General features: G+C 40.0%; 1 protein-coding gene across 1 annotated transcript; it reads right to left on the bottom strand.

The window, feature by feature from the left end:
* Positions 1–1,817: 1,817 nt before the first annotated feature.
* Positions 1,818–22,879, bottom strand: LOC144325167 (protein cordon-bleu-like). Its single transcript, XM_077917627.1, has 7 exons — positions 22,726–22,879; positions 17,253–17,559; positions 13,375–13,472; positions 10,136–12,123; positions 9,328–9,447; positions 6,294–6,554; positions 1,818–3,943 (listed from the first exon to the last, which is right to left on the bottom strand). The coding sequence occupies exons 2-7, from the start codon at positions 17,525–17,527 to the stop codon at positions 3,926–3,928; spliced, it is 2,760 nt and encodes a 919-aa protein (XP_077773753.1). The 5' UTR covers positions 17,528–17,559; positions 22,726–22,879; the 3' UTR covers positions 1,818–3,925.
* Positions 22,880–22,894: the final 15 nt, after the last annotated feature.

Below are 22,894 nucleotides of genomic sequence, written 5' to 3' on the forward strand. Positions count from 1 at the left end.
GATTTCTTGCCCTCTTATTTTCCATTTCTCTAATTTCCAACCATTCGAGAAGACCAAAATTTTTGTCTTCTCATAATTTATAGAGAGTTTGTTACATTCACAGTAAAGGATCAGAGAAGATATAAGACGTTTCAGACCCAAGCTCGTTAATGATAGTAGGACAGCATCGTCTGCGTATAATAAGAGAGGAACTGGTTTCTGATTAAGTTTAGGGGCATGTGATTCTATTTTTTGAAGGTGATCTGGCAAGTCTGATAAAAATAAATTAAATAGAAAGGGGGCAAGAATACACCCTTGTTTTACCCCTTTCGAGTTTGAGATGTCTGATGAAAGGTGACCTTTGGTGTTAAGTTTGACTTGACAGGTATTGGAAGAGTATAGATTTTGTATTAGAATCAATAAGCGCTGATCAATTTTTAATTCTGCGAGTTTCCTCCACAGCTTTGGGCGGTCAATTGAGTCGAATGCACCACGAAAATCTACAAAAGCAGCATATATCTTAGATTGCCTTTGGGATCTGTATTTTTCAACCAAATGCATAAGTATAAGGCAGTGGTCTAATGTAGAGCAACCTTTGGAGAAACCTATTTGTTCTTTCCCTGGAGAGCCCTCTTATCTTGATGAAAAAAGAAAATATCATTACATTCTGGCCGAAAAGAAACAGAAATATGCAACCCAAAAATGGCTACAATTATTCGACTCAATTCAGAGTAAAAACAACAAAGCGTTCTGGAACCTAGTGTACGGAGGACTGAAAGCCGAAAATCAATTAACTCTACCACCAATTGCAGAATCCAAATGGTCCCAATACTTTACATCTGTATTTAACAATCTACACAGTGAACCTAAAGGAAATGAGACCACTAAAAATAAAATCAATAAACTCCAGGAGTGGCCAAGGGTAGAAGAAGAGGAAATTAGAGAGATAGTTAAAAATTTCAAATCGGGGAAATCTCCTGGGCCAGACGGTCTACCAATAGAATTATTCAAGACCTATATAGATTGGTGGGCAGAACCCTTAGCTCAATTGTTTACTCTCATAGATAAATATGGGATCATACCTGAGATATGGTTAAGATCAATAATTATCCCAATCTTTAAAAATGGCGACCCAAAAGAACCAAGGAATTATAGACCGATAAGCCTATTATCAGTGATAGGGAAAATCTATGCTAAGCACCTTTTATCTAAACTCCTTACCTGGATGAAAAATCTAAATTTACCAGGGAAAGAGGATGTTTATTGTAAACCAGGAGGAACAGTCAAGTACTTGCATCATGGTGCTGAGCCAAAGGTGGACTGTTCCGGAAGGTTTGCTAACGCCATCTTGGTAGTCAAGATAACCTCACAATTAATTATAGAATCATAGAAGGGATCCCAAGGGTCATCTAGTCCAACCCTGTGCAATGCAGGCATTTCAGTTTAAGGATCCATGACAGATGGCCATGCAACCTCTGCTTAAAAAGCTCCAAGGAAGGAGAGACCACAACCTTCCAACTACATGACCCTTAGGATCCCTTCCAATTCTAGGATTGCTCCAATCAAGACTGGAGATAGAGTATAGTTTTAAAGAGATATAAAGGTGATATCACAAGCAAGTATTTTGTCACACTTGTTTATTTTATTCTGCTGGCACCGCTGATCAAAAAGGGTTTTGCATCAGTGTAGAAAACGGTGAAACCTTTTTACCCGGTGTGACAGTGAGAGGAACTGGCACACCACAATCAACACTGCTTCTTTCACAGCACCTTTAATTCTCTAAAATAGAAAGTACCTTGCCAGCCTCATCTGTACAAAACTGAGATAAGTATGACACATAAAACTTGTGTTTCTTTTATTTGTGGCACTAAATTCAATTAGTATTTTACGTTATATAATATGTAGCCACAGGATTGCAGATGGCTAACAGTACACTTTGAAAGGTTAGCAACATTACACAGTGCCGTTAAAAATCATTTTGGACTACGTCCAGTGCTGTAATTATTATTAAACCAAAAACATGTATTAAGGTGCATTTTAAAAACTTTTACAACATACAACAAATGTGTAAAACCCAGACAATAATTATTCTTTATGCTAATTTTCTTATAAGAAAATATTTTCAAAATATGTACATCATCTATGAAAGTAGCTTAATTTGTTTAAAAACATGCCATTTAAAAATGTTTGGGGCTTAACTGATGAGAAATCAGGCTTGATATATGAGGTGAACATGAGCCCATTGAAGAGGCTGGAATCCTGACCCACTAGCAGCAGTTCTGGAAACAAATTATAGCCAGTAGTTCCCAGGAAGCAGTATTAATAGCACTTTTAATTGCACTTTGATGTGGGGCACATCTACTGGAATGTTATCTCTTCAAGTCCCACTAAAATAAATGGGAGCTGTGCAAGATAAGAATAAGAATCAAGTAATGATAATCTTGTACGGCTCCCTTAGGGTGAAGGGTGGGTAATAATAATGACCCACCCTTCACCCTAAGGTCCCAGGGTGGGATACACAACAAAATACAATACTAATAACAGTTCAAAACAACTACAGAGACAAGGTGGGTCTTAAAAATATACACATCAAGTGTCAAACGCCAGGATAGAGCGCTGTTGCCTTCAAAATTTTCCAGAAGCTGTGCAGAGAACGTGCCAGGCACAGCTCTGTAGGGAATTCCCCTACTAAGGCAGCCCCACATGCCCTCTGCTGGGCTGCCACCTCTCCTTGGGGCTCAGCATATCTGCAGATGTTAGTACAGTGGTACCTTGGGTTACAGACGCTTCAGGTTACAGACTCTGCTAACCCAGAAATAGTACCTCGGGTTAAGAACTTTGCTTCAGGATGGGAACAGAAATCGCGCGGCGGCAGCGATTTAGCATTAGATAAGGGGTGCTTCAGGTTAAGAACAGTTTCAGGTTAAGAACAGACCTCCGGAACGAATTAAGTATGTAACCAGAGGTACCACTATTTTATGTACTTTAGGTAAAGGTAAAGGACCCTTGACTGTTAGGTCCAGTCGCGAATGCCTCTGGGGTTGCGGCGCTCATCTCGCTTTACTGGCCGAGGGAGCCGCCGTTTGTCCACAGACAGTTTTTCCGGATCATGTGGCCAGCATGACTTAGCCGCTTCTGGCGAACCAGAGCAGCGCACAGAAACGCCGTTTACCTTCCCGCCGGAGTGGTACCTATTTATCTACTTGCACTTTGACGTGCTTTCAAACTGTTGGTTGGCAGGAGCAGGGACCGAGCAATGGGAGCTCACCCCGTCGCCGGGATTCGAACCGGCAACCTTCTGATTAGCAAGTCCTAGGCTAAGTGGTTTAGACCACAGCGCCACCCGCGTCCCGTTATGTACTTTATATCCCCTTAAATAGCCTGTCATATGGATCCCTAGTGATCTCTGGATCTATAGTGATAACTAGCTTGGTCAAAACGTTGCGGCTAATCAATCTTGCTTGATTGTAACAAGCAGTGACTTCAGCATGTGGTAATTCAAACCACTGGGTTTCTGTTATAATCCTTCCATCCCATTTTAACAGATCTATAGTCTGTATACTCTGAGGTTTTAAATTGCTTTTGTTTTTAAAAAGAAATGAACTAAATGGTACAGAACAGCTACATATTTTTAACTGTGAACAAGCAAAAATATGTCGGTGCTGAGTACACACAGCAAAAAGTGTTCGCCAGCTAATTAACCTGCCATTTAGAATAGTGTTATTGGCACGGTGTGACTATTTGGGGGCAAGGGACCCACAGATCCTTGGCACAGAAGCTGTGTAGCAACCTGTGAACCAAATAAAAAATAGAGAGAAACACAGAAAATGCAGCTTATTTTTGGCCTGTAAACTTCTTGGAATCCTTTTGCCATGGGTGTCCATTCAAACCAGTAAGGAATGCATGAGAAATTGCATACGAAACGGATGACTGGAGCATTTAGTATTCAGACAAGCAGAGGGACCTGAAATAAAAATAAATATTTATTGTAATTTATATTTTCAGTCTCAAAAATGACATTATTATGTTAACCTATCTTTGTATGTCTAGTTGTCAGACTCTGTGTGGCCAGAGAGGGCGGGATACAAAATAATAGTAATAATAATAATAATAATAATAATAATAATAATAATAATAATAATAATAATTTATTACACCCTCATTATATTTATTAAGAAGACAGGAGTGCCTGGTGTGCTCTGGTCCATGGGGTCACGAAGAGTCGGACACGACTAAACGACTAAACAACAACAACAACATATTTATTAAAAATTGCATACACCCCAATTTGAAGCAAGTTTAAATGTGGTCTCAATTTCACACACAAATTGTTATCTGTCGCGTTTGATCACATTTTCCCTTGCTAAAATATTGAACAGAAGCGCAACAAATGTACTTAATGAGGAAATCTGATTTAAAATTATTTCTCTCTCTCTTCAATAATTCCATCTCCTTCCACACTCATTTCTATTGTTCAGTATGGACTCTTTTACCATCTGGCAACTAAACATGAAGGATTTTAAATATTGCAGTAAATAAATAAGGGTGGTATTCATTCAAGTTCTACTCAGAATAGACCTATTGAAAGTAATGAACCTAACTTAGCCATGTTCATTAACTTCAATGGGTCTACTCAGAAATACCGGTAAACTTAGTTGAATACCATCCTATATACAATCAAACTTTCCATGGGTAAGGAGCACCTTTATAGAAGAACAGAGCAGGAAGTGAATTTTTAGTTTAGTTTATTATGTTTATTTATCTCTTCATAGACCCAGAAGTGTACTGAAGTGATGTATAATAATAAAATATGAAATATATAAACAATTTCATTGATCATTGCAAATACTGTTTCCCCCCTCTTGTCCATTCCACACCTTTTATTGAATTCTGTGGTCTCCAATACAGGACCACCATATTTGACCTTAACAGATAATAATAATAATAATAATAATAATAATAATAATAATAATAATAATAATAATAATATATTTATTGTCATTGCCCCCTCTCGGGGACAACGAAATTACTTGGCTGCTCCATCCACCCAGGTAGGGCACTCCACACAAAATCAAAACAACTATAAAAACACTAATTAAAACAATACAGTATAATACAGCAAGGAAGATGAGGGGAAACATACAAAGGGGCCCATGATGAACAAGAAACCAACCTCACCAGTGGCAGCATTATCTCCCCGTGACCTTTGACGTCATGGTTTGTTCAGCGTTGTTGTTTACAGAAATACAATAGACTTTGAAAGCTACAGATTTCTTCTCCAATGACTAATGATTTTCTGTGGTTTGCACCGTCTCACGAAATGACTTGAGAGCTGTAACATTTCGTTTATAACTTTTGTGGGTTTGTTTTCCTTTAGAGGGCAAGCAGATAAGTTTACGTATTTGCATGCTTGTGGCAAGATCTGAGGTGGGAAAATTCCATCTGCATTTGCAAACGCACCCGTGATCACTTTCTGGGGCGGTGACCCTGGCCTTAATCTGGAGTGGCTCTGCTGGTGTGAGCCAACTGAGAGCAGTGACTATACTCCTATGGAATATGAAGTATATGCCCTGTTTAGGGAAGCTTTTAATGTTTAATAGGTTATTGTATTTTAGTGTTTTATTGGAAGGCGCCCAGAGTGGCTGGGGAAACCCAGCCAGATGGGCGGGGTATAAATAATAAATTATTATTGTTATTATTATAATGTCGTGTAAATGGCCAATTACCAAGAAAATTCAACATGAACATATTAAGCTCTGAAATAGGAAGCTTTCCCCAAAATGAGAAGATTGGGGGAAAGGAAAGGCAAAGTCAAAAGGGACAAATCATTCTAAAAATCACTGGGAATAGCTGCTGGTGCGCAGCTGCACAGGAGCCACCAGTGTTTAAATTGGCCCTAAGATTTGGACCACAAAAGGGAGTCTTCCTGTGACAGAAGGAGAACACAACCAGAAGGCCCAAAGTCTTACCAGTTATGGTATGCAATTTGTAAGAGTTGCTTCTAATCGATATGAGAATACTGTCTGTATGAAAGCCTAATTTTATTGTCCCATAAGAGTGAACACAGGATGCTCCAGATCTTCTGTGGAGTCATACTAAGTTGCATGACAAACACTCACAGAAATCACGTAATAGGTCATTTAGCCTGCTGCCTGACCCAGGCTATCTTCATTTCACAGAAATTTGAATTATTTCACTTCTACTCCTGTCCTACTTGTGCCAAACAAGCACACCTGCTTCCCTATCTTGCATTCAACCACAGGCCCCAAACCAGGCCTCCTCCTGTTCGTATTCCGCCTTAGAAAGAGGCTTACCTTTCTCAAACGCGCCGCCCCAGTTCCCGAGCGGATTGCTTCCATTAGTGCCTGCCTTGCATCCCCTGGGCTGTCCGTTCTTGGACTTGCAATGTACCTAGGAGTTTTCATTGTCACTTGAGGTGGTGGTGGTGGAGGCGGCGGCGGCGGCGATGGCAGCAGCTGATTCCCCCGTTGCTCTGTTGTAGAGGCCTCTCTGTTTTGCAAGGCTGCTTCTGCTTTTTGGAAACGCTGAAGCTCTTCAGAAGCAGATGAAGAGATCTACCATGGAGAAAAATGAAGTTGGGGGGAGGTTATACGTAGTAGGTTTAAAGGAACAATGATACTGGGTGCATATCGTTAACACACCTCCCCAGTCTCCAAGAGGTGTGAGATTCCAGGTGTTCCTGGCGCTTACCCAGGGTCCACGTTTCCTTTTGGGAATGAGGCACAGCGGAGACGGGGGCGTCTTTAGGATATATGGTTTATTTACAGATATATACAACCTGAGCCTAAGGTCCGTATAGTTAAAGCCATGGTTTTCCCAGTAGTGATGTATGGAAGTGAGAGGTGGACCATAAAGAAGGCTGATCGCCGAAGAATTGATGCTTTTGAATTATGGTGCTGGAGAAGACTCTTGAGAGTCCCATGGACTGCAAGAAGATCAAACGCATCCATTCTGAAGGAAATCAGCCCTGAGTGCTCACTGGAAGGACAGATCGTGAAGCTGAGGCTCCAGTACTTTGGCCACCTCATGAGAAGAGAAGACTCCCTGGAGAAGACACTGATGCTGGGAAAGATGGAGGGCACAAGGAGAAGGGGGCGACAGAGGACGAGATGGTTGGATAGTGTTTTCGAGGTTACCAGCATGAGTTTGACCAAACTGCAGGAGGTAGTGGAGGACAGAAGTGCCTGGCGTGCTCTGGTCCAGGGGGTCACGAAGAGTCGGACAGGACTAAACGACTAAACAACAACAACAACCTGAGCCTACGATGGAGGGGTTTGGAGCATCAACACCCCAAGAGGTTCTTGCTTAAGGTTACCAGATGTCCCTGTTTCCCAGGGACAGTCCCTGGATTTATAAATCAGCTCCCATACAAAATCTATTGAAGTTGAAAAAAATTCATTGGAAAAAATCTGGTGACCTTATTTTTGCTTCTCCCACAGCCACAGCCTGGGATTCAATCAGAAATCAGCCATGGCTTTTCATCTCACAGCAAACCCTGCACTCAAACTCCAGCTTTGTCTAAGAGCTGGAGGAGGGATCCTACCCATCTGTCCTCTGTCACAGAGCCCCCTCTCTTTTGCTCTCTGAATGGCCCATCACCTTTCCTTTGTCTTCTTAATGCCCAACACCTGAATACAGGAAGCTAGCCTGGCTTATGCTTTAACACTTGCTTTATCCATGGGTTAGAAGGTCTGGCATGCGCAAACTCATAACAGTATTTTAATCTCTTCCCTTCTGGTTAATTTTGCCTTGTTCCATAGATGTAAACCTTGTGACAGCTCTAATTTCCCTAGTAAATCACAGAATTGTAGAGTTGGAAGGGACTTCCAAGCGTCATCTAGTCTAACTCCCTGTTCATCTGTTCCCCTCTCACATCATTTAGAGGAACTGATGATTAAGATTCGGCCTTCAAGCAGGCTCAGAAATTCAATCCTGATTTATTTGTTTGAACTGTGGGATCCTGGAATTTATTTTGGCACTTAAGGCAAAAATGTTGCCAATTGGCCACTAAGTTAGGTTGGAAATGACAACAAGGAGTTTGGAATTAACATGATTTATTAGCCTTCCCCGGAAGCATTATCAGAAACTAGTAACGGTGATAATTACTCTGTGCCTTCAAACTTTGCTTCATTTTTTTTTAATCTCAAAAAAGTATCATTTGAATCCTATTTTAAAAGGGGAAAAGGTCTACGCAAATCAATGAGGGATTCTTCCAGAATAATTAGCTTTTTAAAGTGTATACACCTGCATTTCACTCTCAAACTGAGGTCAACCAAATTAAAAATTAAATATTCACGCAATGGTTGACAGAAGCATATGTATTGAGTTCTTCCTCAGTTTATAATTGCTAGATGCCATAACTGGGCAGCTCTATTTCCTATACTGCAAAGGCAGAGTGCAGGAACTGCTGAAGTCTCAGACCACTCTCAGGTGCCAACCGTAGATGACTTCCTCTCAGCAGCTGTAGGACAACCATCTCATACGAACAGAACAAAGGAACGTAAGTGATTACTTTTTACCAGGTTTGCACATCTAGCCTCGTGTTGCACACTCTGACTGAGAGCAGCTATCTAGTCTCACCTAGAGGTCGTTCATGTATTCTACCACAGAGCTAATGTCCCATCCCTCAAAAACATTTAGATTGATTTTTAAGTAAATAAATATTTTTTATCAGCCGCTAGAGGTACAACTCTGTCAGTGAATCAGAAGTGATACATTCTGCTAGGAATGTACATGGCTCCCAGTACGTTTTCCGAGCACAATTCAAAGTGTTGGTGCTGACCTTTAAAGCCCTAAACGGCCTTGGCCCAGTATACCTGAAGGAGCGTCTCCACCCCCATCGTTCAGCCCGCACACTGAGGTCCAGTGCTGAGGGCCTTCTGGGGGTTCCCTCACTGCGAGAAACAAAGCTACAGGGAACCAGGCAGAGGGCCTTCTTGGTGGTGGCACCCGCCCTGTGGAACGTCCTCCCACCAGATGTCAAAGAAATAAACAACTCCCTGACATTTAGAAGACATCTGAAGGCAGCCCTGTTTAGGGAAGCTTTTAATGTTTCATAGACTATTGTATTTTAATGTTCTGTTGGAAGCTGCCCAGAGTGGCTGGGGAAACCCAGCCAGATGGGCAGGGTATAAATAATAAATGATGATGATGATGATGATGATGATGATGATGATGATGATGATGATGACATGTCTACTCTGGCTTATTTTTTTACTTACAGTTTGCTAATTCAAGCAGAGCTTCATCTATAGCATTTCCAGGACAGGGATAACATAGTGCAAAGGATGAACAAGCTACTGAAAAGATGCAAGGTCTCATTCTTACCTTTCTCAACTTTGAGGCTCCACTGTGACCTCTAATGGCTGCCAGAAGGGCAGAGCGCTCGTTCTCTTGTTCTGTGATTAGTGGCTTCTTCTGAGGTCCATTCGCCATGCTGGGTGAAATCTAGCATGTGACAAAGCAGATATAAACAATTTATTTCTACCTAGTTTGGAAACAAGGTAATTTGAGCATCTGGAATGTCACTCAGTTGGAAGTTGGCTTACCTGACTTTGGCCTTTATCCAGCCTGAGTACACTGAAAATTAAATGGGATTTGTAGGAGTAGGCCTTATTTATCAGAGATGGAAAAATCAGCCTTGCCATCTGTATTATGTTCAACTAGACCTTATTACTTTTAATGAGTACAGTATTAGTCTCATACTACATACCATTCATAATTAGCTTCAATAGACACTTCTGCACTTTCTGCTGCTTGAAAGAAGCGAAACATTAAGTTGCACAAAAAACAGACAGCGCAGAAGTGATAGTAGCCTGGTGCAGTATCTTGCCACTATATATTTTTAAAAAATTAGAAACAACTGTTATAAAACAGACTAGTGCCTGCTAAGGTTGAAAGGCCGGGCTCCCTATTTAATAATAATAATAATAATAATAATAATAATAATAATAATAATAATAATAATAATTTATTTCTACCCCGCCCATCCGGCTGGGTTTTCTCAGCCCCTCTTCTTTTAAGAAGTCTAAGAGCTGTTCCTGATGTTACAAGAAACTTCATGCATCCAGTAAGAGGCATTTCCTATAACATCCAGATATGCTTTCAGCTAAGTTTTTTTGGTTTTGTTTCTTACCTTTCGGAGATTTTCTCTTCCTCCTGCATTCTGGATGGCTTCCATTAAAGCACTGTGCAGAGATGTATCTTTTGGAAGCGGCTTCTGGATGACTGGCTTAAACTTCTTCTTTGGCCCAAAAACTTTATCATCGCCTCCCACATCAGACTCTACCCTTTTGCTTTCACATGCACTGCCAAGTTTTCCATCTTTTTCTGAAACTACGTGATTAACAACAGTTGTTCCATCTAACTCTGATGGTCTACTGTTGATAGGCTGCCCCTCGGCTGACTTCCCAGAAGAGCTGGAAGTGGTGGAAGATGAGAAATGGTTGGATGAACGAAGGAAGAAGGGACAGTTAGCCTCATCTGTTTGCTCCCTCCTTTGATTAAATATAGAAGGTGTCTCTCTAACAACTACATTTTCTATTGAACCCCATCTGGGCTTCTCTCCTGTGAGACCACCACCTTTAGAAGGTATTGTGGTAAATGGCTCCCTGTAGCAATGAGTGCTATTTCTTATCTTGGAATGAGCACCAAGTGGTAGAGTGTTGGATGCATTTTGGCTGCAACTGAAGATATCTACGTAAGATTTTTTTCTTTCTGCTGGCTGCATTTCTCCTGGGCAGGTTTTGGCCAAAATAATGCATCTTTTGGGAAGTGGTTCTGTTTCAGTTTTCCCCACTTCTCCATCCCTCATCTCTTCTACTTTGTCATGCCTTTCTTGACTGGTTTTAAACTGGAGTGGATCGATGCATTTTGCAATGGCAGAGGCTACATAATGGCTTGATGTTCTTCTTAGGGGCTTCTGAAATGGGAGCTCCATCTTATCTGTCTTGACCACTGGAGTCGTTAGCATTTTAACTGAAGACTGTGTGGCAGAAATGGGTGGCTTCCCCCCGCAAGACCCAACATGATTGTCAACTGTCCTGGAAGCAGCTAGTGGTGCTGTTGCTGCCTTCAGACTCGCAAGGGAGGCAGGCTTTGTTTCACCTATTTTACTGAGGGGTTTGAAATTGGTGGTGACTGTTGGCTTGGTGGGAAAGCCTACTGGAGACTCCCCCAATGGTGTTTTCAGAGAATTAGATCTCCAGTAGGCTTTGGCTCTCCCAATGAGAGTTTCCTCTGGTTCACTTGAAGTCGTATTTACTGTGACCTTTTTTATACTACCAGCATTTAGAGCCACCATGTTGCCCAATTCATCTATTTTAATGGCACCAGTAGAAAGGGAGGCATCTCTGTCAAAATATTTCACTTCAGGTTTGGGAGGTACAACTTTAAAGGTGGTCAGACCTATTTTAGGTTCATAGTTTGTGGTTCCATTGCGAACACGGTAACACCATAAAGATGGCGTAGAGATACTTTGCTGCTCATCTGGGTCTTTTGTTGATGCACATCTGAATTCCAATTCAGATTTTATTTTGCTTGGAAGTCCTTCCTTGGTATTATCCTCCTTCGATTGTTTTACTTTCTCCTTTGTTCTATTTCTTTCACTCATAACAGTAAAGTTGGAAGAAATCACTTTGGATCTTTCAGACTCAGTACCGTTTTTTGTGAGGATTTCCAGGGACACATCCTTCATGTTCGTTTTTTCACAGGAAGGTGTGTGTGTCTCCGATATATATATCTGCTCTTTCTCAGTTTGGCGTCCAAACTCTTCTTTAGGTGACTGTTGTTGTGATAAGCTCTTGGATAAATTGGAGGATATACCATCTACAGATCCCTTGCTCAAAGAACCAGCATTATTATTTTCATTAGTAAGCTTCCCTAGGATAATGGCATCAGCTGAAATATGTTCATTAGCCCCTGACTCAGAAAACAAAGCTTCTCCTTCCTCTCTAGTGGGGTGGATTATAATGTCAGTTTCGGGAATTTCATCTATTATCGTCACTGGCACAGGAACTGGAACATCTTGGGCAGTCTCAGCATCCCGTGAAAAAGGGAGGGGTGAGCCATTCGTCTCACTAGATACAGATCCGCTTTCAGAATCATCCTGCATACTCTCCATCGCTGCAAAGAATACCAACAACATCTTTCAAAACTATGAACCATGACATTATCCCAAAATATTATCACAATCAGGGGATAATAAACCAAGGGGTTTTAACAGCAGCAACCCTTATATTACAAACCCCAGCTGCAACAGCTGCTTCAGATGCAGTGTAGAGGGTTGCGGTTAGAAAATAAACATAATAAAACAATAAAATCTCCACTGGGTGTGTTGAGTTGGTTGTATTATATGAACACATCCATAATCTTGTAAGCACTTTTTAATTTATACACATTCATGCTAAACATTTGCCAATATGTCTTTTGCTTACTGTGCAGTGTAGCCCAGCAAATGGAGCTACACTGATATCTGGTTAATCATGAAAACGTACTATGAGAATGTGCCAGCTTCACAGTTTACATTACTGGGTAGTGAGTATAAAACAGAGAACATAGTCCTCATGAAAGCAAATTGTGTGTATTATGCATTTGCACATCATGTTTTCCCAGATATCAACACAAAGAAAATTATTGGTAATAATTTATAAACTGGAAAATACAGCATTCCTCAAGCAGGCCGTGAGACACATTTGTGAGAAGCTATTAGAGAAAATTCCACTTGTCTGGAACATATAAAATACTGAATATCTATCCTAGTAACTGAATAGGAATGATACTGTAGTCCTCTCCCCCCAGCGCTGTATAATATATATTTTTTACAATCACCAGATAAAACAATAAGGAAAAGTATGCTCTCTCCATCAATGCTGTAGATAACTAGACTTGTTTTTAAAACAGCAACAATCTGCTGAACTGAATTTCTTCAGCACATAGTTCCATGGAAAGTATAACAGAAAATCTGCGTAGACAGTACTACTGGATTTATTAATTATTATTATTTTAGTATCAAGGGCTACTCAACATCCTTTCAATGTAATGACCAAAGTAAATAACAATATTAAGAAATTCATGGGCTTGTTTCAGTTTTTCACTATACCTTCATAATATTTAGTAGCAGATTGTTGTCTACTGTGAATAACCTCCCACAACAGTGTCCCCAAAAAGGTAAGACAATCTGGCAATGGAAGGTGAACAATCTGATGAGGTATATGCTGCTACTAGATAGAGCCTGAGTTATGAGATCTGTCCCACCTCTATGGAGTTTCCCAGTTTGACTGCTCTCTCGTCTGCCTAACTGATGGATTGTCACCATTTGCCTTTTCCCTGCATTCTTTTTGCAATACAGATGTGCAAATTTAAACTTCAACCTACCCATTAGGTCTTTGTCCAATGCAGCCAAGGTCTGAGTAGCTATGAACACATCTGCGTTTTCAAACTTAGCTTCCATCATTTCGTCCTCATCCCTGCTACTGACAACAAAAGAAAAGAAAAGGAATGAAAAGGTTGTTCCTTTTTTTCTATTGATACTGCATAACCAAATTTAATCAATTTAACATCAACTTGTGTGTGTGTATAAACACTGACTGTTTCTTTTAACAGCGGGGAAAACCAGATTACATTTGTTTAGATAATGTTTGCACACCTATCTTGCTCTCAATGAAAATTTACCTGCAGCTTCTGTAATGAAATTCTTTGTACTGGAGAGAAAAATAATAGCATAACGTTCAAATTATTTTCCAGAATACAAAGTAGCTACTTGATTAATCACTTTCCAGACATCTCAATAAAATTTGGAAAATAGTAAGACATGGCAAACTGTTTCAATTTCTTCTGAAACGCAAGGACTTAACCTGTAAGGTATCTGAATCTGGCTGTAATCCTGGGAGTAAACCCCACTAAATGCAACAGTATTTACTTCTGAGTAAGCATGGTCAGGATTGTGCTGTCAATCTCCTATCAAAGACCTGAAAGTGTCTCATTAAAATGTGCAAGAGAGAATGCTTTCCTGTATTTTGAAATGCTTAAATTCTGTAAATATTTTGTTCTGCCTGACCAAGTTCACTTCTCACTGGCTCAAACCCAGATTGACATAATCCTCCCCCAAGTCAAACTGTGCACATATTAGGTAGGAGACACATCATGCTCCTTCTGAGGTAGTTTGTCCAGCTTTGGCCTCACCCTGCACTCTGCTGTCAGCATGCAACAACAGCCAAACACTCTGGGAAACAGCTGACTGGTCGGCCAAACCACACAGATGTTAAAGGTAAAGGTAAAGGTACCCCTGCCCGTACGGGCCAGTCTTGACAGACTCTAGGGTTGTGCGCCCATCTCACTCAAGAGGCCGGGGGCCAGCGCTGTCCGCAGACACTTCCGGGTCACGTGGCCAGCGTGACGAAGCTGCTCTGGCGAGCCGGCACCAGCACAGCACACAGAAACGCCGTTTACCTTCCCGCCAGTAAGCGGTCCCTATTTATCTACTTGCACCCGGGAGTGCTTTCGAACTGCTAGGTTGGCAGGCGCTGGGACCGAACAACGGGAGCGCACCCCGCCGCGGGGATCCGAACCGTCGACCTTTCGATCGGCAAGCCCTAGGCGCTGAGGCTTTTACCCACAGCGCCACCCGCGTCCCTGACCAACACAGATGTTGCTAGACTATAACTCTCCATCTTGCATGACGTGTGACAGGGGATGATGGGAACTGTTGTCACACAACACCTGTAGTGCACCACACTGGCTACCTCTGGATTAACCTGGGTCTTACACAGACAAACACAATTCTGAAGATGAAACTGTTCCAGCCATTTTGTGTTTTGGGTTATAAAATGGGTTATAAAAAGGAGGGTCAAAAGCTCAGCCCGTGAAACTGACAGTCAGGGAGAAAATGAAGCCTAAAGGGGAGGAAAAGAGAAACCAAATAAATTAAGGGGAAGAGAAACAAAAACACAACTCGACTGTCTTCTTATTGCCCAAGATGTTGGCAGCAGGGTAGAAATACAGTGGTGCCCCGCAAGACGAATGCCTCGCAAGACGGAAAACCCGCAAGACGAAAGGGTTTTCTGTTTCGGAGGCGCTTCGCAAGACAAATTTCCCTATGGGCTTTCCTATGGGAAACCGTGCTTCGCAAGACAAAAAACTCGCAAGAAGAAAAAACTTGCGGAACAAATTAATTTCGTCTTGCAAGGCACCACTGTAAGGTGCATGAGACTCTAAGCCGAGCAGTTAATGTGCATAACAACCAGCTATTGTGCACATTCACCAGGCCTCAATGAAGAGGGAATTGTGCACATATCCTAGTCAATATACACAATTTCAACGGGAAATGTACATATCTCAGCTGAATTTTGTACTGTGGGAAGGGAGGTAGCAGCCTTTAATGTGAGTAACTCCAAACTTGGAGTGACACACAATTCCTTTTCTTGCAGTACTGTGCAAATCTGGAATAGTGGAAAAATACATTTCAATTTTTTAAAAAATGAAAAGGTGTGTGTCAGGACGGGTAAATGAATACCTGCAGTTTTGGGCAAATCTAGAGCACTGGGAAAACGTGCACTTATAAAATAAAAAGGTGCCTGTGCACAAATAACAAATGCTTGCATTAATGCTCACAACAGACCTCTGGTTTCTGGAACTTGCAGTGGGTGGGAAAATACTATTTGAAGGGGACGAGAACAAACTGTGTGACTACATCAGGCACCACCCACTAGTGTGGAAGGGAAACACAGACGTAGATTTTGAAGGCATAAAATTTAAAGTGTTCATGGATGGATGGATGAAGGCAGACAAACGGGCACACCGAAATAGTGACGTACATACACATGACCCAGCCTAAATTAAACACAACTCCAACAAGCCATGTGACACCAAAATACTACGTTTTGTGCAAGCATATTCAGCAATACACAGCACACTTAAAAACAAACCCCTAACTTTCCTCCAGAGCCTTTTCCTTCTCCTCTAGACCTTTTTGTTGCTGACAGGCCTGCTCTGGCTTACATTCAAGTAAAACACAAGGCCTTTTCCTGATAGTGTTTCACAGGTCAGATAACTATTACCAGTGGCTTTTTTCACACACTCTTTTTAATATAGGAAAGAACACGATAATCTTAAGACCTCTCCCCTCTAAAATAGAATGTGCTGAAATCACACTATTTGGGAATTTATTGAAGTAACAGATGGATTAGCAGAGGTTCTGACAACAGGAATAGCAAAGACCCCAAAGCACTAAATTATTGACTTTTGCATTTGTTGAACCAAGGCCACTATGTACTGTTGCTCCGCTGTAGTCAGCCATATGCAAAAGCATGGGTTAAAATAGGACTTTGCCAAATCAACACCGTAGGAGCAAGGTCTTTTATGAGAAAACTTGTGTGCAAAAGGCAACAGTAAAACTACAAAAAGCTACTGTTAAGCCAAATGAAAGTCCTATTGGCAATTTATGGGTAGATGCTATTATACGTAGCAGGTGGTACAAAAAGAATGAATCTGAAATACTTGAAATAAGGTCATTAATAGAACGTGAAAGAAAACACTGATGAAAGCTTATGCAAATCAGTTGTTAAAAACATGATCTGTGGCTAGGATCTGCATCGGTGCACCTCAACAAGTTCCCATCAACCTAAGTCACATTTTCACTTATGCAATATTGGTTTCCTTTACAAGATCACTGGGATCATTCAAGTTCAGCAGAACAATAAAAAGCCATATAAATACTAACATTATCAGATGCCATTTGCCACCAAAACTGTTATGCTCCACAGAAGATATAACAGAACTTGAGTGCTGTGGTTGAAGCACTGCAGAATACATGTGTCAGATAACCCATCTCTATATGTTTGGTAAATAATTATATCACACAGTGAACCTTTGTTCCAGAAGAGCCACAACTTGAACGAGGCAAATGGACATGGCTGCGACTGCACCTGCTCTAATCCTTCTCCCAGTGCTGCCGCCACTGCTTCCACCCCTTTGGAAGGAGGAGAGTCAGCACCAGAGAGTTCCCCCGATCCACTGAAAAGAGAATTTCAGCTTCAGGAGCAGAAACTTGAGGGTTATTTTCAACAGCAAGCCAAATGAGAGGAGGGCTTTGAGTTGACTGTGTTCCAAAAGCAAATGGGCCTTGAGGAGCAACTCTTGACTTTTTTTTTTTTTTTGCAGGAGGACAAGGAGGTTAACAAGATGGAAAATTAGTTTGCAAAAGACTAGCATAAGCAGACGTCACTCCTCTAAATTGCCTCACAGATGAGACCTACCTTTGGGAAACGATTCCAGACTCATCACTACTGGAGAATGCATTCCTTACAGAGCACGTCTGCTCAACATACATGGACTCCATCTCGGTCAAGGTCTCCTGGGCCCCGATGGACTTGTCTCTTGACCTCACGCTGTCATTCTGAGACTCCAATGAGACAACATCAGAGGGGGAACTCATAACACCTGAATCTTCTGTGGTGTCCTCTGAGGTGAAGCAGCTGCTAACAGAGATCGTGTCCTCTGTTTCTGACAGTTCCAGAGCTACATCTTCCATGCTAGAAATATCACGCGAAAGGTGTAAATTGCCTAGACGAAACATGGCAAAAACAGTTAAATACCATTTGTCACTCTTTTGAAATAAATAACACACTTAAAAAGCCCCTCCTCCTCTCTTTATCAGAATGCACCATAATGTGGCTTTTTTCTTTTTTCTTTTCGTGTGGGCAGTGAATAGAATAGTAAATTCTCTATGGTGAAATGTCAGATTTCCATGTACTTAAAAGATTGCTCTGCACCTGTCTCTTACATGAAAAATTCAGTGAATTTGAATAAAAATGGCAGAATTCTGTTGGACTGACCAGGAATAAATGAAATACTTCAGAAATAGTATATACAGTGAAACAATAGTGGTTATGCATTTAATATAGATAACTGTTATATCTTAATAAAAAATGCCCAGCGAGGGCAAAAAAAGAGGATAAACTGGAGTGCAGCTGCTCTATATGTCAAAAAGAACACAAGAGACCCAAATTTAGGAAATTAATATGAACAATATCTTTGATAGAATCACTGTGGGTAGAAGCAACAGACACCTTCAAAATAATTCAGTACTGGAATATTCCAGTGCCCCCTTGACCAAATATGGAGGGGAGTCTCAAGACAGAGAAAGAACTGAAGGAGACAGCCAAAGGTCAGAAAAATTGTAAAAATGAGTGATCAACAAACCCTCACACTGACTGGGTAAATGTATAGTCAGGATATGACAATGAGTTTTTCTTTCTAGATTTGACAAATGTACATTTGGCTGACAAAAAGGGGAGTCAACCTTTGACTTAATCCTGAGTGGTGCTGCAGATGACCTAGTTTTGACTTTGCAACAGCCAATCACTAGCACAAAAAGAGTTTTAGAACTGATCGAGATATTTGGTCAAGTTGCAGGATTTAAGCTGAACAAACAAAAAACTAAAGTTTTGGAAAAAAACCTAACAAATGAAGAAAAAGAGACATTCCAGAATGAAACAGGTTTGGAGATAGCAAAAAAAGTGAAGTACCTGGGGGTGAATTTGACATCGAAAAATGTGAATCTTTTTAAAGACAATTATGATAAATGTTGGACAGAAGTTAAGAAAGATTTAGACATATGGTCAAGGCTGAAACTTTCCTTGTTAGGCAGAATTGCTGTTATCAAAATGAATGTATTGCCTAGAATGTTATTTCTGTTTCAGACATTACAAATAATAGACAAGATGGACTGTTTCAAGAGGTGGCAGAAAGACATATCGAAATTTGTTTGGCAGGGCAAAAAGCCAAGAATAAAATTTAAGACATTAACAGATGCGAAAGATAGAGGGGGTTTTGCCCTGCCGGACTTAAGACTCTACTATGAATCAGCAGCGTTTTGCTGGTTGAAAGATTGGCTGCTCCTCGAGAATACAGACATTTTGGACCTTGAAGGATTTGACAACAGATTTGGTTGGCATGCATATATATGGTATGACAAGGTAAAATTGCATAAAGGTTTTAAGAACCATATGGTGAGGAAAGCTCTGTATAATGTTTGGATTAAGTACAAAGACCTGTTTGAAAGTAAAACCCCCAGGTGGTTGTCACCAATGGAAGCAAAAGAGGTGAAAAAATTGAATATGGGTTCTAATTGGCCTAAATATTGTGAAATTATAGAACAAGATGGTGAAAATGTAAAATTGCAGAGTTTTGAGAAACTGAAATTTAAGGTGAGAGATTGGTTACATTATCGACAGATAAATGAAGTATTTAAACAGGACAGAAAGAAAGGCTTCCAAGTGGAGAAGTCAAAATTAGAAACAGAACTGTTAGAACCCAATACTAAAAATTTGTCAAGAATGTACAACTTGCTGTTGAAATGGAATACTCAAGATGAAATGGTGAAATCTAATATGATTAAATGGGCACAGGACATTGGGCATGACATTGAACTTGCAGACTGGGAGCAGTTATGGACCACTGGTGTTAAATTTACGGCATGCAATGCCTTAAAAGAAAACATTATGAAAATGATCTACAGGTGGTACATGACTCCTGCTAAGTTAGCAAAGATCTATCATTTGCCCAATAACAAGTGTTGGAAGTGTAGTGAAACGGAGGGAACCTTCTATCACCTTTGGTGGACCTGCCCGAAGATTAAGGCTTTCTGGGAAATGATCTATAATGAAATAAAAAAAGTTCTGAAGAGAACGTTTGTTAAAAAACCAGAGGCCTTTCTCTTGGGTATGGTGGGCCAAATGGTGCCAAAGAAGGATAGGACATTTTTTATGTATGCCACTACAGCAGCAAGAATTCTTCTAGCAAAGTATTGGAAGACGCAAGATTTACCCACGTTGGAAGAATGGCAGACGAAGGTGATCGACTATATGGGACTGGCAGAGATGACTGGCAGAATTCGAGACCGGGGGAAAGAGGCGGTGGATGAAGACTGGAACAAATTCAAAGTTTATCTTAAAAACTGTTGTAATTTGGAAAATTAGGGGCTCAGAGTTATAAGAGATAAAGAACTACAGTTGTATTAATAATTAACTGAAGTTAAATACATGAAATATATTTAAGTTAAGATCAGAGGGTTGCTAAAAAATCTTGAAACAAGAATGCAGGAAAGGGGTGGTATGGGGAAGTCATGTTTTTATTTGTTTATGTCTATGTTTTCGTTTTGTTTATTCTTTATTTATGGAAAACTAATAAAAATTTATTATAAAAAAAAATAAAAAAAAAATAATCCTGAGTGGTGCTCAGAACTTAAGATAAGATATAAACTGTCAGACTACTTGGGAACGTGATGTTCTTAGCTTGAAAAATATATATGAGTGAAAAGCTGTCCAGAAGTCAATATGGTCACATTTAAATTGAAAAAAAGAATTAAAAAGCAAATGAAAAAGAATGAGGAAACTATTAGACCCAACATTTTTTATTCAAATATCAGGAAACCAGATAAAGGAAGTCAGACTGTGTAAAATGATTATGTGGTGATTTACAGTAATTCTTTGAATCAGCCTTCACTGCTGAAGATGTTTGTTAGATATTCAAGCCTCAACTAGTAATTTTGCAACGAGCATCTGACAAACTTCATCAAACAAGAGATGATGTTCTAGAGCTAAATTGGTGAAACACAAATGAACATGTCACTGGGTCTTCATGGCAAACATCTCAAGAGTTCTTAAAGAGATCAACTCTCTGAATTGAGCTTGAATTCTGATAAGGGTAGGTGGTTCCCATGTCCAGGAGATTAGTCAACTGCATGTACTGGACAGGATGGCACTCCCTCTGAAGGAGGATGCTTGCAGCCTGGGGAGACTCCTTGACCCATCCCGGTCACTAGATGCCTAAGGGACCTCTGTGGCCAGGAGTGCGTTTTCCTAGCTCTGGATGGTGCGCCAGCTCCTTTCACTAATCCATACAGTATTTATTGATGTTTCAATATGGTTTTTATGGATATATTGGTTTATTTTGCTTAATAGGTTCTTTTCTGCCTTGTTATTTCCTTTATGAAAGGGTAGTTTAATAAATTTGTAAATAAAGTTTAAAAAAAACCCAAATGTTTAACCATTTGACTGATCCTCCCATTGAAATCTGCACCAATTAAAAGTGTTCAGTTTTGAACAGACTTTGTCAGTAAGCAACAATCCGAACCACACTTACCTAGAAGTAAATGGGACACAGAACACAGAGGGACTTACTTTTGAATAAATATGCACAGGATGGTTCAAGGATGCTTTACAGGGCAATCCTAAATCTACTCAGAAGGAATTGCCATTGAATTCAAAGGGACTTATTCCCAGTTAATTGGGGATAGGATTGCAGTCTTAATTTCTTTTATTTTAAGACAAATTTGGACATCCAGGATCAGATGCAAAACTTTTTAGCTTTCGTTTAAAACAATATAAAACTGAAAAACTTTGCAAAGAACATCACAACCACCAGTTCTGAAAGCATAAATCTATTGAAGTGTACATTTCAGCATTTTGTACATTTACTGAAATGAATCAAGTTTTTAACGGAACAATAGGTTTTCAGCAGTGAAGGCACTGTTGTATTTACCGGTAAGCTATGTGTGCCTGTTAATTTAGATAAAGATCATTACAAGCTTCTACAGAACCTCAGCAAGATTGTTGCAAAGAAACAAGTAGATTATAAAGGAAAATGGGTTGGGTGTTTTTTACGAAAACATTTATTTTGGAGGGAGGTGATAGGGAGTAATGACTATTGAAATAAAAAATCTCACAGTGAACATGTTTTTCAAATTGAGTTGGAATACTCAAAATGATTCATGTGTTTAGGGCATGCATTTGTTACATATCCAAAGTTTAAACTTTGAGTAATGTGTTTGGAGATACCTGCATCTTTGTCAGTGAAATATTAAATAAAATTAAAGGACAGGTCTCCTTGATTGAGACCATGCAGTACCCATTATGCACAAAACTCAATTTCTGGCAGCACAATCAGTAAAACTTAAAAGGTTACAAATCACAATGAAAGCTCTGGAAATTCCAAAATTAATGACTGTGGGTGCTGCTAAAGGTTCCTGGCACTGCCTAGAATTTGGGAGGCAATGAAAAATCACCCAATTTCCAGCACTACTATTGTGTGCCCACACCAAATTAAAATCAAATTACATATGATTTGTTTATTTATTTATGACATGTGAGTGCCGACCCATAACATAAAGTTATCTGGGTGATTTACAATAAATAAGTGAAACACTATTTAAACAAAAAGTAAAATATAGTATTATCAAATCAAATGCAACACATACAAATAATAACGAAAGAGATTCAGAACAGCACCTATACAAACACAGATAAAAGGCAGAAACTGCATAACCACCCGTATTACAAGTAGAAAACATGATCAGAAAAAAACCCACGCTAAAATTATAAACAAAACTTTCTAGGCATTTAAAAAAATAAAATGCACGAAGGCCAGAAGAGATACAATAGCAGAGCAGGAAAGTACACAAAGTAGACAGTCGTTTTTTTAATAAATGCACAATGCATTACATGCTGATGTTCATTGGTGTGTATATAAAACCTAATGGCTCTCTCTGTTTCCATTAAAATGTCAGAGCAAAGGATGATTTGCAGCGCTATTATCTATGCAGCCTCTTGAAGCAGCAAGCTAAAAAGGGGGTGGGACAGCTCTGGGACAGCTTCCCAGAATGGCAGTGTTGCTCTTTATAATCTAACAAATTTATAAAAAATATGACAGCTGCATCTATGAACTTACATTTATTATCTTCGCTTTCAGATATACTTAGTAACTGTATTGACTCCCCTCTTGTTGAAATCACGGCGGAAGCTGTATCAAGAAATGGTAGCGTTGGAAGTGTGCATAACTTAAAGGTCAATAAGGATGAATTTACATTGCAATGAAAAACCTTTTACCCCAATTCCTT

Source organism: Podarcis muralis, chromosome 13 (assembly GCF_964188315.1).
Source record: "Podarcis muralis chromosome 13, rPodMur119.hap1.1, whole genome shotgun sequence".
Lineage (NCBI taxonomy): Eukaryota > Metazoa > Chordata > Lepidosauria > Squamata > Lacertidae > Podarcis > Podarcis muralis.

Bases quoted from the DNA above. Each gene is read 5' to 3' on its own strand.
- LOC144325167 (XM_077917627.1), bottom strand. From the start codon at position 17,527: ATGGAAGATGTAGCTCTGGAACTGTCAGAAACAGAGGACACGATCTCT. The intron at 13,473-17,252 runs GTAGGTCTCATC...TTTTGTTGTCAG, and splicing joins TCTGGAATCGTTTCCCAAAG to TAGCAGGGATGAGGACGAAA. The intron at 12,124-13,374 runs GTAGGTTGAAGT...TATTCTTTGCAG, and splicing joins ATTGGACAAAGACCTAATGG to CGATGGAGAGTATGCAGGAT.